At 52.0% G+C, this 14,665-nt stretch overlaps 4 protein-coding genes across 4 annotated transcripts; 2 read left to right on the top strand and 2 right to left on the bottom strand.

Annotated features, from left to right (window-relative positions):
• Positions 1 to 213: 213 nt before the first annotated feature.
• LOC120661582 (beta-amylase-like) lies at positions 214 to 2,831 on the bottom strand. The gene is made up of 6 exons (XM_039940476.1): positions 2,464 to 2,831; positions 2,313 to 2,387; positions 1,844 to 2,242; positions 1,579 to 1,743; positions 771 to 1,487; positions 214 to 610 (listed from the first exon to the last, which is right to left on the bottom strand). The coding sequence occupies exons 1-6, from the start codon at positions 2,632 to 2,634 to the stop codon at positions 404 to 406; spliced, it is 1,734 nt and encodes a 577-aa protein (XP_039796410.1). The 5' UTR covers positions 2,635 to 2,831; the 3' UTR covers positions 214 to 403.
• A 654-nt stretch (positions 2,832 to 3,485) lies between these two features.
• On the top strand, positions 3,486 to 6,609 carry LOC120661581 (transcription factor ILR3-like). Its single transcript, XM_039940475.1, has 5 exons — positions 3,486 to 3,840; positions 5,075 to 5,134; positions 5,228 to 5,305; positions 5,428 to 5,590; positions 6,095 to 6,609. Exons 1-5 carry the CDS (start codon positions 3,656 to 3,658, stop codon positions 6,371 to 6,373), a joined length of 765 nt encoding a protein of 254 aa, XP_039796409.1. The 5' UTR covers positions 3,486 to 3,655; the 3' UTR covers positions 6,374 to 6,609.
• A 443-nt stretch (positions 6,610 to 7,052) lies between these two features.
• LOC120658958 (blue copper protein-like) lies at positions 7,053 to 8,050 on the bottom strand. The gene is made up of 2 exons (XM_039937065.1): positions 7,811 to 8,050; positions 7,053 to 7,676 (listed from the first exon to the last, which is right to left on the bottom strand). The coding sequence occupies exons 1-2, from the start codon at positions 7,980 to 7,982 to the stop codon at positions 7,249 to 7,251; spliced, it is 600 nt and encodes a 199-aa protein (XP_039792999.1). The 5' UTR covers positions 7,983 to 8,050; the 3' UTR covers positions 7,053 to 7,248.
• A 2,021-nt stretch (positions 8,051 to 10,071) lies between these two features.
• LOC120661580 (cysteine-rich receptor-like protein kinase 10) lies at positions 10,072 to 13,978 on the top strand. Its single transcript, XM_039940474.1, has 7 exons — positions 10,072 to 11,174; positions 11,443 to 11,580; positions 11,683 to 11,810; positions 12,545 to 12,752; positions 12,844 to 13,081; positions 13,188 to 13,338; positions 13,454 to 13,978. Exons 1-7 carry the CDS (start codon positions 10,151 to 10,153, stop codon positions 13,730 to 13,732), a joined length of 2,166 nt encoding a protein of 721 aa, XP_039796408.1. The 5' UTR covers positions 10,072 to 10,150; the 3' UTR covers positions 13,733 to 13,978.
• Positions 13,979 to 14,665: the final 687 nt, after the last annotated feature.

Raw genomic sequence — 14,665 nt, 5'->3', positions numbered from 1 at the left:
CGCGCACCTCAACTGAAAACGGAGCAGCCCCAGCCACGGCGGCATGTCGTGCCTCGGATCCTCCTCATGGACGGTGATGAATGGACCCAGCACCAGCAGGTCTCGGTGTGACATGCGCCATTCAATTCGTTCGATCATCAAATCTTGGCGGGGCCTGACGATGCAGCCGTTCCGACCGCCGATCGATCTTGCTGGAATAATCAATGGGAAAGATGCACAATGTACTATCTGTCGTCGATGAGGCGGCACTGCCACTGTGCACGCGTACGACTTTCCCTATACACGCATCGTGGTCTCGCCGATGCACTTGTTTGTTCAGTCACGTCTGCGGTCATGCCGTCGAAGCTGAGCGAGCCCAAACGTCGCTGCCGACTGACGGACTGAGCTTGATCTGATCCTACTCCTACCCGAATACCCACTCGATCTTGCCGATCACCCAGTCGATGGCCTCGGCGAGCCCGCCGCCGACGCTCATGTCGGTCTCCGCGTCGAACGGGAACGCCGGCGCCGGCGCGGTCGCCTCCAGCAGCCGCTCCATGGGGATCTCCGGCGCCGACCGCTCCAGAGGCCTCATGGGCCGCCCGTACCGGGCCGGATCGGGGCAGTAATCCTGGATCAGACGAGATCAGATGATGGTCAGTGCAGGCTCGGCCCACTTTGCTTACCAAAACTAAACGGGCCTAGACCAGACGTGCTAACATAACAGGCCCAAAGTAAAAAAAACATAACAGGCCCAAGCCGAGCGCCTGCCTGCCTGCCTCTTATCTTACCATGCCGGCGTGCATCTTCCTGACGAAGGTCTTGAAGATCCGGAAGTTGTTGCCCGCCAGGAGCTCGTCCGACAGCCGCAGGTACGTCACCGCCGCCACCCTGCGGCGCGGCGGCGGCGCGCCGGCGCCGTTCGGCCGCGCGCTCAGGAGCATCTGGTTGTACCCGGACCGGTCGTACCGGCTCAGCGCGTTCTCGCACGCCACCTCGGCCCCCTCCCTCCACCCGGCGCTCAGCGCCTGCCGCACCAGCCGCTCCGGCGAGCTCAGGGCCTCCGCGGGCTGCTCAGAGTCCCGCATCTCCGCGCACGTGAAGTTGAGGACCGCGCCGTCGTGCCGCGCCAGCGCGCGCGCGATCGGACGGTACCCGTCGCGCCCGCCCAGGTTGTAGTACCCGGCGGCGAGCTCCGCGGCGTGGCTCGGGTGCCTGTACCACCAGTGGATCCCCGAAACCTTGGCGGCGAGCTTCACCGGGCACCCCATGAAGGCCCTGTTCGCCTCTTCGAGGACCCTGTCGCCGTGCGCGATCAGCCTGCTGGAGTACCACGTCAGGAAGAACCTCCCCTGCTCGGTCAGGTAGGTCCCTCCCTCCGCCGCGAAGAACCCCGTGTCCTCCGGCGTGTCGTTGACCTCCCCGGCGTCGCGGGGAAGATCCCACTCGGGGTGCCCGGCAGCCGCTGCCGCCGCCTTGAAATCCGCCGCGAGGTACTTGTCGTAGCACTGCAGCAGATCATTCGTGCTAATAACTCTGAATCGCGGAGCAACAAACAGGACGGCCAGGCAGGGAGATTGAACGGTGGAGCCAGGTTACCTGGAACTGCCCGATGCCGGGGAACACCCAGCCCTGGGTCTCCGCGTAGGACGGGTACCTCAGCTCTCCGGCAGGGCCGAGCCCGACCTCGATGTCCACAATGAGGCCGGAGTCCAGGAAGTCCGCCATGTTCTCCCTGAAGCTCCTCATGAAATCGGCGTACAACTGAGCCATGAAACAATGCGGACATCGATTGATTGATAGTAGCCTGAATTCTCCATTCATTCAGCAATGGCATGATCAGAGAAGTTGCATGCGCACTTACCTGGATGGCCGTCCTGCCATGGAACAGGGGCTTGTCGTCGACGCCGATGGTGAGGTACTCCGGGTTCCTCACCCCGCTGGGGCTCGTGTAGAACACGTCGGGGTCGGCCTCGCCGACCTCCCGCACCCAGCGCGGGATCGGGATGCTGACGGCGTCGCCAACGTTTTCGCCGCACGCGTGGAAGGACATGATGGCCTGCAGCTTGAGCCCCTCGGCCTGCACCATCCGGAACAGCTCCCGGTACGCGCGCCACTCGTAGCGCCCGGGGCCGGCGCCCTCCACGATGCCCCACCACACGTCCACCATGACGCCGTCGACGCCGGCGCCCCGCAGCCGCCGCAGCCGCGCCCGGAGCCCCTCCGCGTCCTCCAGCTCGTTCTCGGTGCTCACCACCTCCAGCTGCCGCGCACAACGTGTCGTGTTCATGGACATGCTTACGCGACCATTGGGGAGGGCTCAGTGAGCTTACTGGGAGCATGACGTAGACAGGCACGTAGCTGCCGAGCATCGTCTCCTCCTCTTCGTCGGCGAACAATGGCGGAGGCTGCCACGAGCAATGCCAGCCAATGTCAGTGAACAAGCTGCAGTTGCGCGTGCATGCTAGAACTAGCACTAGGTACCTCAGGCACGGGATGCGTCTCCGCGGACTCGGTGGTCATGGCGCGGAGAGGAGCGGAGGCAACCGTCCTCCGCGCGACGGCGACCACTGGTGGCGGGGACGCCGCCGCGCTGCTCCGGCGCACCGTCCATTGCTGCGGCTTGACCGGCGACGCCGGCGAGCTCCGGAGCATGGTGCGCAGTGTCTCTGCCGTGCTCCGTCGACGCTTTGTGGCTTTGGCGTGCCGGATTATATGGGTGGCCGTGGCCGTCGTTGGCGCGCCATGGCATCGGCGTGACGCGCAACGATTTGTTCCGTTTCGGCAGTGTGGAGCAGGGGAGGAGGGGAAGAGGTGGTGTCCGCGAAGGGTGTGGTTCGTGTGAACCGCATGTGCAAAGTGCGTGTGCGCCTCTGGTTTTAGCCCTGTGCTTATCTTTCGTGGTTAGTGTTGCGGCCGGCGAAGGGGAAGAACGTGCCAGATGAGACTATTGCGGTTGTCTGTTCTTTAGTTTGAGAAAATTCCCTAGTTTTGGCTCCGTGCGATGAGAGCGCCAGCAACGGTGTGGATTCAGTGGGAAATGGAAATTTATATGTTTCCACTTTCCGGTCCTAATGCTGACGCTGGAAAAAAAAGGGACTTATAACTTTGAAAGCGAGGAATGAAATGCAAGATCGAAAATGTTGGTTTCTTAGATGCATATATTTTAATATTCATTTGGATATATGCTATGTATCGAGACAAACTAAGACGATCTAAAATTTGGAACAGAGACGGAGCACACATTTCGATTGCTTTCATGGTAAGCAATTGAGTAGCTGAGATTAAAAATGTTACCTTATAGCAGTTAAAGCAGTTATAGGTCTATAGGGGTACATTTACCCTTCTGCTATCCGTTTGGGCTAACATATTAGATTCGAGATTTTAGAACAAATTAGGCCCATAAAATATATTGCCGTAGCTCCTCTTCCAAGCCTACATACATTCGGCCCACCAGATCACGGCCCATAAAATCCGTACTCGTGAACCTCGTGCTCACTCGTCCCATTTCGGCTGAGCTCACAGTCCTTATCTCGGCGGCCGAGCCCACGACCGCTTCCTCCCCAGACGGCCAGTCTCCAGGGCCCCCGACCCCGAATCCCCCCCAATTCCGGACGCGACCGTGGAACCCTAGCCTCCTCCGGCCATCTGTCCCCGGTCCCGGCGATCCCCCGCCATGGCCTCCCCGGAGGGCACCACGTGGGTCCTCGACTGCTCCCTCATGGACGACCTCGCCGTCGCCGCCGACTTCGCCGCGGCCCCCTCGGGTGGATTCTTCAGGTCGGCGGCGCCACCCATGCAGCCGCTGGGGGTGCAGGCGCCGATGCAGGCCGTCGCGACCGCGCCGGCTCCCAGTCCCTGGTAATTGCCGGCGTACGGTCTCGATTCGGGCTCGGGTGTGGGCGGGGGCTGGCTGGCCGGATGCCCTGGGTTTGGGTTATATTTTGCGCGATTTGTTGATGTCGTGTGACTCGCGTCTATAGATTGTCTCGTGCGTAGTACATTTACATGAATCGTGGCGTAATTGTTGTTACCAGGAGTCTGATCGGAATTCAATGAAGCGCCTGAGCGGTGTGATTTGCACCGTGTACTAGGGAGTAGGGACCGTGCATGCGCAACAGAAGAAGTTGTAGCAGTTACTGGGGGCCTTCCGTGTTTCCAATTTACTATCTGTGTGGGAAGGGTGGACTTGGTGTTGGCTCTGCTGGTTCGGCTTTGCTAAAGGACTGAGGAAATGCTTAGCACAGGAAGGGTCAATGGACCTATACTGTAGGTAGTACGGTGGAAAGGACTGTTCACACTTATTGTCCTCAGTCGTTGGGCAGGTGCATTTAGGTAGTGTTAGGGTTCTTCATTTAGCCTAGATGCAAAGTTAATACCATTGTGCACACTTTGGTGTTGATTGTAGTCTGTGAAATCAATTTATGAAATATACAGACTCCATTTTTCAATCAAATTGTGGCAGTTCTATTATTGGACCTTTATGTGACTAGGTAGTACCGTTGTTCACTGGGACATGACTAGATAACACTTTGTTAGTCTAAATTTGTTCTGGAATCTGGATTGAAAATGTATCGATGCTCTCTTGGTTCATCTGACAGTGTGCAGAAGAGGTTTGTAAAGATTGAATCTGCACTTTAGTTGTTGTAATTGAATCCTTCATAGATGTATACAGAGGAAATGTAAGCTGATCGGTGTTGAGGATTACTATATTGTGACTGAGTTTTGACAGCTCTGTTTCTTTTGTTAATGGCGTTCTGTCTGTAGTTTTGTCTTTATTATAGAAGCTGAAAATTTTGATGTTAAGTTGCGAATTTTTGGGGTATCAGGTTGTCTGCATCTGCATGAAACAGATAATTATGTATTGTCTAAGGTAGATTCTTCCTTTTTCCAAGATATTCCATCAGATGTAGTTTCTGATGTTATGACTTACAAAAATGCAACGTCCCAATTTGTGAATTTTTATTTACTCAGTATTGTTTTACATCCTGCATAAGTATTTTGTTTCCTATGCAATATTATTTACTTTTTGTGGTACTTATTCTTGTGCATTATCAGGATATTCGACATCCTAACTGCAGCTTTGATTTTGCAGTGTGGAAATCAGTGGCTCTGTGGACTGTGATCAGGGAAAAAAACAGACAACAAATAAACGGTCTGCATCTTTATTCTTTGTATTTCAGCCATACATTTTTAATTTTTGTTCCTATTATCATTGAATGTTTCTATGAACAAAAATATATTCCAGTCCTAGGTCAGAAAGTACAGCACAACCGAGCACTAAAGCATGCAGGGAGAAGATTAGAAGGGACAAGCTGAACGAGAGGTACATTCACTGGCAATAAGACTGATTGCATTTCAATATATTGTTTAATCTGCTTCTATGTAACATTATTGTATTTGTTGACTATAATTATACATTTGTACTTGTGGTATTCTTTTTGTTAGATTCCTAGAATTGGGTGCCATTTTGGAGCCAGGGAAGACTCCTAAAATGGACAAATCAGCTATATTGAATGATGCTATTCGTGTAGTAGGAGAATTGCGTAGTGAAGCAAAAAAACTGAAGGATTCAAATGAGAGTCTCCAAGAGAAGATCAAAGAGTTGAAGGTATGTCCTCTTTCATATGGGCAAGTTATTTATGTTGCTGTTCAGATGGGAGATGGCGTGTTTTGTTGTTCAGGTACTTCATATTGTTTCATTTTCTTGATTTATGATCACCTTTTCCATTCGGTCAAACTTTTTATCTAGATTTACTCATCCAGTCTTAACAACGGAACGTTTCTGAAGAAAATTATTTGTACACTTGTCACTCTTTTGTGGGTTCACTTCTTTCCTATTGCCGGCTGTAGCAAGTTTATACTTTATATCCATATAATGCAGTTTTTTAATGGAAAAACCTCTGCAGCTGTGTTTGAGAGTTTTAGACTTCTAAACTTTTTCATTAACTCTTTACTTTGTTGTATGCACTTCTTTGCTTGGATACATGTTTTCCATAAATTATCTAGAGGTATGTGATTAAGCATGCCATTTACTGCAAAAGGTTTTGGCACTTGATTTTGCAGGTTATTCATCTGAAAATCTGTTTCATCCACAATTACTTTGCTTCTGCAGGCCGAGAAGAATGAGCTGCGGGACGAGAAGCAAAGGCTGAAGGCCGAGAAAGAGAGTCTGGAGCAGCAGATCAAGTTCCTGAACTCCCGCCCAAGCCTGGTACCGCACCCTCCTGTGATCCCAGCCTCTGCCTTCGCCGCTCCCCAAGGACCAGCAGCTGCTGGTCACAAGCTGATGATGCCTGTGATCGGCTACCCTGGGTTCCCGATGTGGCAGTTCATGCCACCTTCTGATGTCGACACCTCAAATGACCCCAAGTCTTGCCCTCCTGTCGCATAAGCAAGCTAAAAGGTGGAAACTGGAAAGAGGAGATGCCGCCCTCCATTGATTCAAGTCTAGCTCGGTTCGCAGTGCTGTTGGTGTAGTTGACTCCAGAACTTGGAAGGTTATATTGTGTCAGCTCGTGACATGGTCTGATGGCACCGTTGTATATTATATGGTAAATAAATTCCGTCACTTATATCAAATGAGAATTATATGCTGTAGTACTATATCGCCATTGTCGCCATTGCATAGAGGTCGTCCCATGTTCCAACATGTGAAAACTGATGCCAAGTGCCCCGCTTAATTGATGCAGAGCTCCTGCCAGTTCGTGCAAAAATGAAAGCTTGTAGGGGGACGTGTGGTAGTGGAAAGCATGATGGTTGTTGGATGTGCCGTACATGCTTGTGGCGCTTGCTGTGTTGTAACGTGTTTACCACCACTTAGCAAGACGTGCTCACCCACGTTCTTTTGCCTGAAATGTATTGATTGTCAGTCTTCCATCTCTCTGATTAAGAAAGATGAATTGGATTTGTATAAGAAATGGAAGCTATTCAGATTTCCTGTGTTTCTGAGGAATAACTCTGGCACTTCTGGCAATGGAAAACAGGACATGGTGTTGTGTTTTGTATCATAGAGGAGGTGAAATGACCATTCAACACAGCATGTCAGTCTGTAACTGAAGAAGTAACCAATGCCGGCCTCAAAATGGAATTAATTGCCAAGAAGTAAATGTCTCAGTTTACACCACCCATATTTATCGAATATAAATAGACGACAGCAGTTAAAAAGATCGTTTTAAAAAAAGACAGCAGTTAAAAAGAAGAAGAAGCAGAAACGAAAAGTTAAATACAACTCCACAAGACTTGTTCGCAAATACGCACGCCGCTAGCTTAGGCGACCAGGGCCACCAGAGCAGCCAACGCCAGGCCGGCCACCGCCGCCGCGGGCTGCCGATACCGCGTCGCGTCGCTCGGCGCGGCCACCGGCGACTTCCCGTCCGTGGCCACCTTATTGTACCCCGCCGGCCCCGGCGCGAAGGCGTCGGCCGGGGTCGAGCCGATCGGAGCCTGCGCGGGGCCGCTGGCCGCGGCGTTCGCGGCGGCGGCGGCGTCGTAGGGGACGGTGGTGATCTTGACGTGCATGGTGCCGTTGAGGCAGTGGCGCGGGATGCCGCAGATGAAGTAGCGGGTGCCCGTGGCGTTGAGGTTGAAGGTGGTGTCGCCGCCGGAGTGGGTGGAGATGGGGCTGCCCGGGTTGCAGGCGGCGTAGTCCTCCTCCGTCACCTCCAGCACGTTGTGATAGGGCATGTACTTGAACTCTGCCATGTCAACGCACAGGCTTGCACTGTTAGGAAGCAATCATGGTGCATTGTTCTTCACCGAGCTGTGCATGATCCACTGATCGATCGATCGATGAGCATGGACGGACGGTATATAGCTAGCAGGCACGCACCTATGGTGTCGCCGACCATGAAGGTCTTGCCGGCGGTCCACTTGTCGTAGTCGATGTAGGTGTCCCACTGGTCGATGCCGCCGACCGTGTAGGTCGTCGCCACCGCCGTCGCGGCCAAGGCCGCGAACGCCGCCACGGCGGCGAGCAGAGCTCCGGAGCTGGTGGCCTTCATGTCCGTAGGTCGTAGAGCGAACAACTGCTTGATCAGGTACGGCCGATGCGTCTTTGCACTTGGATCGATCGGTTGTCTGAAGACGATGCGATACATCGCCGCAGCAGGGTAGGAGGATATATATAAGAAGTGGAGCTGTAGAATATGGGCGTGGAGAGCTTCGTTTCTCCTCTTTGGCTTAACTTTTTGTTCGTTGCCAACCACGAAAATAGACACACCCATGTAGGAGTAGCAGGGAGGGAGAAGAGACTGGTTCGTCAGAGAATCTGGCGGGTGATTTTCGAATTAATTTGGAATCCATCGCGGCACGAATGATTAGCTGTGCATTGCACCTGAGGCACCTGCGGCGTGAGCCTGCTTGCGATCGGGTTGGCAAGGTCAACGCAAGGCTTGGTTGTTTATGGTTTGACCTACGAGAACCAGCATTACAAGTGTGATCTCAGTTCGGTACCGACTATCCGATTCCGGGAGCATCGTGCAGCCACTACGTGAGCACGACTGTGGCAGATGGAATTGGTGCCTCGCATGATCTTACAGATTTGATTTGAATTTGATCGGCGCATAATGCATGGAATGTCCTGCTGGGCAACGTCAATCTCTAGTCTCTACCTTGAGAGGCACCGGATTTGGGTGTCGTTCAACCTTTCCTTCTCTTTATTTTTCGGGAAACAACATTCAGATACAGAAATTAACGGTTAAAATTTAGAATAGATTTAGAAAAATATGAGCACTCATGTGCCGAGTCTAGAACTTGAACTCAGATGAATATAATGAATTTTACCTGCTGAGCTACGCTCAATTTGCAGCCTTCCCTCCTCAATAACCAGTGAATTACCGCTTCATTTCGAGCTGATTGGCAGTCATCATGTGGGCCTTGAATCGTCGTCTGTGCCAGTCAACATGGCAGCAGCCTTCCGGCGGCGGAAGAAGCCGAAATCAGCGTCGTGGGCCAGTTCGGACAAAAAACTCCACTCCCGGATCTGTGAGGCTGCGTCGTGATATGGCTGCCGGGCCGGGTTCTTGTTTGTTGGCACGGCAGTCGGCAGAGCGCTGGTTGGGCTGGGCTATGCTGCTGGACAAGGACAACGCGGAAGACGAGGAGGGGGCAGTGAGCAGCAGTGCGTCGCCCTCGCGGCCTCGCCACGGCAAGTTGGCAACAGGGCAATGGCTGCTGACAGGTTTCATCACCCCGATGCCCCAGCCACAAGGGACGATGACGATCGCTCCCGTTCACCCGCCGCGGGCCCGCCCGTCCTTAAGCTCTGCCTGCCAGCAGCCAAAATGGACAAGGGCACCCCGTCCGTCTCCAGCGACGTCGGCTACGCTACGCCGCAGGTCGGCACCCGGATTTCTCAGATCCGCCGCTCACGCTTGTCCGTCGTGTCGCCGGCGCTCGCATGCGGTCGCGTCGCGGGAATGCAGGCATGCGCGCGGCGAGCCCGGAGATCCGGTCCCCACTGCCGCCGCCGCCGCCGCCGCGCTGATCGTCCGCGCCCCGCCCACGGGATTCAATGCGACGATCCGGCGACGACGGTCCTGCACGGGCCGGAGCAAACCGCGCGGAGGGGCAGTTGAGGTGTGGACGTGGACCTGCGACCTTGAACATTGAACACCTGTATCGGCAACAATGGCAGGCACGGTCGACGTGTATTACTGTACTTATTATACTACCGGCGCTTGCTACGTACGACCTGACCTGACCTCCCCCTCCTTTCTTTTTGTGGGTCTCCAGGACCGAACAAACCACGGACTAGCCGCGCCGCGGTCTTCCAATTCCAAGTCACAAGCTACACTCCACACGTATTCTTTCGCCGCGCCATGCATGTCCGGTGACGATGTCGACGGCTCTGCCCTTGTTTAATCCATCCGGTGTGGATGCAATGCAATGCCTACCCTAGTATACGCAAGAACCGATCAAAATATTGCCAAGTTGAAGCACGTGCACCTGCTCTGGTCAGGTTTCTGCGAAACCTGCTGCCGAGCGCCGAGCAACTTGCAGCCCCCCTTTCCGTCCTCTTCTCCTTTTCGAATTCGCAATTTCAGGGCCTCCTAAAGCCTAATGGAACGCGTCGACCTCGGCAGGCCGACCGCCAACAAGTTGCCATGGACACCCACCCACCCACCTGCTATCATATCGCGCTAGCTAGTGGACTACCATTCCCCATTCCATGCATGCATCGCTGGCGCTCCTCCGTGCCAAGTTGCCAAGTTTATCCGCGGCATCAATCTACCAGGCTTCCAATTCCAACTCACGTCTCACCAGCCGCACCAGCCAGTTCGTCGTCGTTCCACCCATGGCTCCTCCGCTCGCCGCCCGCGCCCCTGTCCTAGCGCTGTTCGCCGCCGTGGCGGCGGCGGCGGCGCTCGCGGCGATGGTCCCCCTCGCGGCCGCGCAGCCGTGGCCGGTCTGCGACGCCCAGAGCGGCAACTACTCCGCGGGGAGCGCCTACGCGGCCAACCTCCTGCGGCTCGTCTCCGTGCTCCGCGCCAACGCCTCCAACTCGCCCGCGCTCTTCGCGTCGGGCTCCGCCGGCGCCGGCGCCGGCGCCGTCTACGGCCTCGTGCTCTGCCGCGGCGACGTCAGCGCGTCCGACTGCTTCGACTGCGGCACCCGCGCCGGCCAGGACGTGCAGCGGGTCTGCAACCGCACCCGCGACGCCGCGCTCGTCTACAACCAGTGCTACGTCCGCGTCGCCGGCGCCGACTTCCTCGCCTCGCCCAACAACACCGGCATGGTGCCCCTCATCAGCGGCACCAGCATCCCCAGCGGCGTCGACGTCGCCGCCTACGACGCCGCGGTCACGCGCCTGCTCAACGCCACCGCGCGCTACGCGGTGGACGGCTCGCCCCCGTCGTCGTCGTCGTCGCCGAGGTTGTACTTCGCCACGGGGCAGCTGGTGGGGCTCGACCCTCGGGTCCCCAACATCTGGTCCATGGCGCAGTGCGCGGGGGACCTGACGCCGGCGCAGTGCCGGGGGTGCCTCGGCGACCTGGTGGCGACGTGGTGGAACGGTAGCGGGTTCGAACCCAACGGGGCGGGCGCGAGGCTCGCCGGCTCGCGCTGCAACCTGAGGTCCGAGCTCGGGGACAGGTTCTACACCGGCGCTCCGATGGTGAAGCTGCAGATGAACGGCGACGCGACCGTTCCAGCGCCGGCGCCTTCGACGGTGCCTGTACCGGGCACTACGGGAGGTGTGTCTAGGCCTCTCGGGTCTTGACCTCTTTGCTTTCCTAAAAAAAGAACAGAGCTTGGCCCATTTAAGTAGTGAATTAGTAAGATTGCAGTGCTGTGTGCCTGCTGCACACTACTGCATCATCCGGGAGTTTCTGAGATAAACTACAACTTCATTTCCTTCATTGAGCAACAATTACAATCATGAGCTAAGATAGCTATTAAAAAAAACTGTAGCACTGGACAAACTTGAACTGAGTTTCTTTTTCTTTTTGGGCAAAATCACAGGTAAAACCAATTCAGCTGGCAAACTTCTTGGAATTATATTGCCAATAGTGTTTGTCGCTGTAGTAGCTGCCACAACCCTTTACGTCTGGAATGTGAGTAAGAAGAGAAGATCCCGAGGAACAAAGCTTCACCGCCGAAGTAAGTTCTCCGCACAGTTCGGCATGAAGCTATAAAATTATTATCATTTCCTTTGAGGTAAATTCAGCACTAGCTGTAATGGAATTGATGGAAATTTACCAGCCCATACGGCCGAGGACTTCGAAAGCATCAAGTCAACATTGTTATCTCTGGCATCGCTGCAAGTAGCAACAAATAACTTTGATGAGAGCAATAAACTTGGTCAAGGGGGATTTGGTGCAGTTTATAAGGTAATGAAGACACCATTTTCAATAAATAAAAGATTCTTTGAAAGTTTGCAGCAAGCTTTTATGTAAAAAATTTGTGTTATCTTACTATTACTAATTGGAGGCTTCTTTGAAACCTCTACGTGAAGCCACTTAGAATTCTAGGTGGACACTCTAAAAAAATAGAGAAATACTAAAATTTTTCACAAAAATCAGAAATATCTAGCCATCCATTTGACTGCTTTAATCATAATAATCATTGGATCTGTTATCTTTTCTAATAAATTACCTATCTCTGTTATTATAAAAATAGACTAAAGTACCCCCTAATATTCGTATAAATTACTCACCTGTGCCACTAAAACAATAATGCAAAACGGGCCCAAAATTTGAAACCCCTAAATCTGAATCTAAATTATATAATTATAATAAAAATATTAAAGTATATTAATATAAAATTTTTAAATTACTATTTCTGTTATTATATTATTATTATTTATATAAAAATACTACCATGATAAGTGTCACTGTGTATTAATAAAAATAATGTACACAAGATAGTTGATTTAAACCAGACAAGGATGATCAAAATATGAAGTAAAAGGCATAAAGAAAGCATGGATTTGGTACTCAAGATGTTTTTTTAAAAAGCTAGTACTAAATTATTGAGAATATAAGGTGTGATACTTTTAAGACTTTTTGATGCAGTATATTGTATTCATTGAATTAAAATCATGGAAGATATCAAATTTATGCAGGGAAATCTTTCCGGACAAGAAGTGGCTGTGAAAAGGCTGTCAAAGGGTTCAGATCAGGGGCTAGAAGAACTAAGAAACGAGCTAGTTCTGGTGGCCAAACTTCATCACAAGAATCTCGTTCGGTTAGAGGGTTTTTGCTTAGAAGAGGGAGAAAAATTGCTCGTCTATGAGTACATGCCCAACAAAAGCCTGGACACTATTCTTTTTGGTACTAAAAGTCTACCAAGAGAATTTTATGCACTTTGTTTTATTAACACATCTGTACTTTCAGTAACCTTAACAATCTGATTGTTTGCTAGACCCTGAGGAAAAAAGACGGCTGGATTGGAGGAAGCGATTCAACATAATAGAAGGGGTTGCTCGAGGATTGCAATATCTTCATGAAGACTCTCAGAAGAAAATTGTCCACCGCGACATGAAAGCAAGCAATGTTTTGTTGGATGCAGACATGAACCCTAAAATTGGTGACTTCGGCCTAGCCAGGCTCTTCGGGCAAGACCAGACAAGAGATGTCACAAACCGCATCGTCGGGACATTGTAATCAATCAGTGTCAATCTGCTAACCATTCAGTTTAGCCTGCTATTCATCAGGCACATAATGCCACTAACTAACTGACCATGGTGTTAATTCTTCTCATTGCAGTGGCTACATGTCCCCTGAGTACGTGATGCGTGGACAGTACTCCACGAAATCGGATGTGTTCAGTTTCGGCATCCTTGTTATTGAGATCGTAACGGGGCAGAGAAACACTGGACATTACTTCAATGAGCAGAACGAAGACATTATAAGCATCGTGAGTACTTTACTTGCATTGGCAATAACCACACTGTATATATATTGCTTGTAATAGTACTTGCATATTGATAGATTATACTGTCGTTGGTTCTGACACATGAAGCTGATGCTAGGTATGGAGGCACTGGTCTGAGGGAACAATTGCAGAGATGATAGATGATTCCCTGGGAAGGAACTACTCAGAGACTGAGGTGCTAAAATGCGTTAACATCGGCTTGTTGTGCCTGCAGCAGAATCCCATGGACCGACCTGCAATGTCGGATGTCGTGGTGATGCTAGACGGAGATGCTACTAGTTCTCTGCCTCCTGCTGCAAGACCGACATTTTTCTTGGATCCAAGCTCAGGTTACTCTTACAATGCCGGCACTGTTTCATATCCTTCTGCCGGGTAGAGCCGTCTACTTAAGGGCTAAGACACACGGCACACCGATTTGTATAGGGTCATACTGTTTCCTGCTTGTTTCCCGTAGAGAAACTGGTGCAACTAATTCACCACGAATTGTAATTGGTGACGTGCTTACCATTAGATTCTTTTGCTGTATTCTAAAAAAGAAGAAACCCTCTCTTTACTGGTGGTGGTGCAAGCTTTCAGAGGAGAGGAGTATGAAAATTGCTCGTCTAAAAACGCCTTCCTTTTATCTCTGCCGGCTAGTGTATATATGGGTTCCATCTCATGTGTTCCTACACCACTAGTCCTTGCAGTTACAGGGTATTTCAGACGCCAACTAGGCTGACGAGATTCTTGTGCTGACGCTTTGCAACCAGGGCGAGCTGCCGAGCTCCATTCTCCAGCTCTCCTACCCCTTGCGCTGAGCACCTTGATCGAGAGCCTCTTCGCTGCTATTTCATCGCCGTCTAGTCAGGGAGAGTACACTGTACCAATCAGAACAGTGCGGGCTTAAATTAATTTGTTGTGCCTTCAGCAGAATCCCGTGGGCCTATCGATCGACCTACAATGTCGGATGTTATGGTGATGCTAAACAGCGATGCTACTAGTTCTCTGCCCCTTGCTGCAAGACCAACATTTTTCTTGGATCCAAGCTCAAGCTAGGGGCGGATCCAATGTGGGGGCAGGGGTGCTGGAGGCCCCCTACCCCATAAATCCCATGGAGCCCTCCTAAAGTCTTTTCGAATATTTTTCGGTCATGGACAAAGAGAACGAAGAAGAAAATGAGAAGGAGAAAAAAATAGAGGAGAGAAGAAATAAGCCCCCCCTCTAAATTCAACTCTTGGATCCGCCAGTAGCTCAGGGCCTCAGGCCTCAGGGTACTCTTACACTTACGGTACTGTTTCATATCCTTCCGCCAGGTACCAGCACGCTAAGC

The sequence above is a fragment of the Panicum virgatum genome, chromosome 2N (assembly GCF_016808335.1).
Source record: "Panicum virgatum strain AP13 chromosome 2N, P.virgatum_v5, whole genome shotgun sequence".
Taxonomy (NCBI): domain Eukaryota; kingdom Viridiplantae; phylum Streptophyta; class Magnoliopsida; order Poales; family Poaceae; genus Panicum; species Panicum virgatum.
Note: the sequence above shows the minus strand (reverse complement) of the source record. Positions and strands in the feature narration are given on the sequence as shown.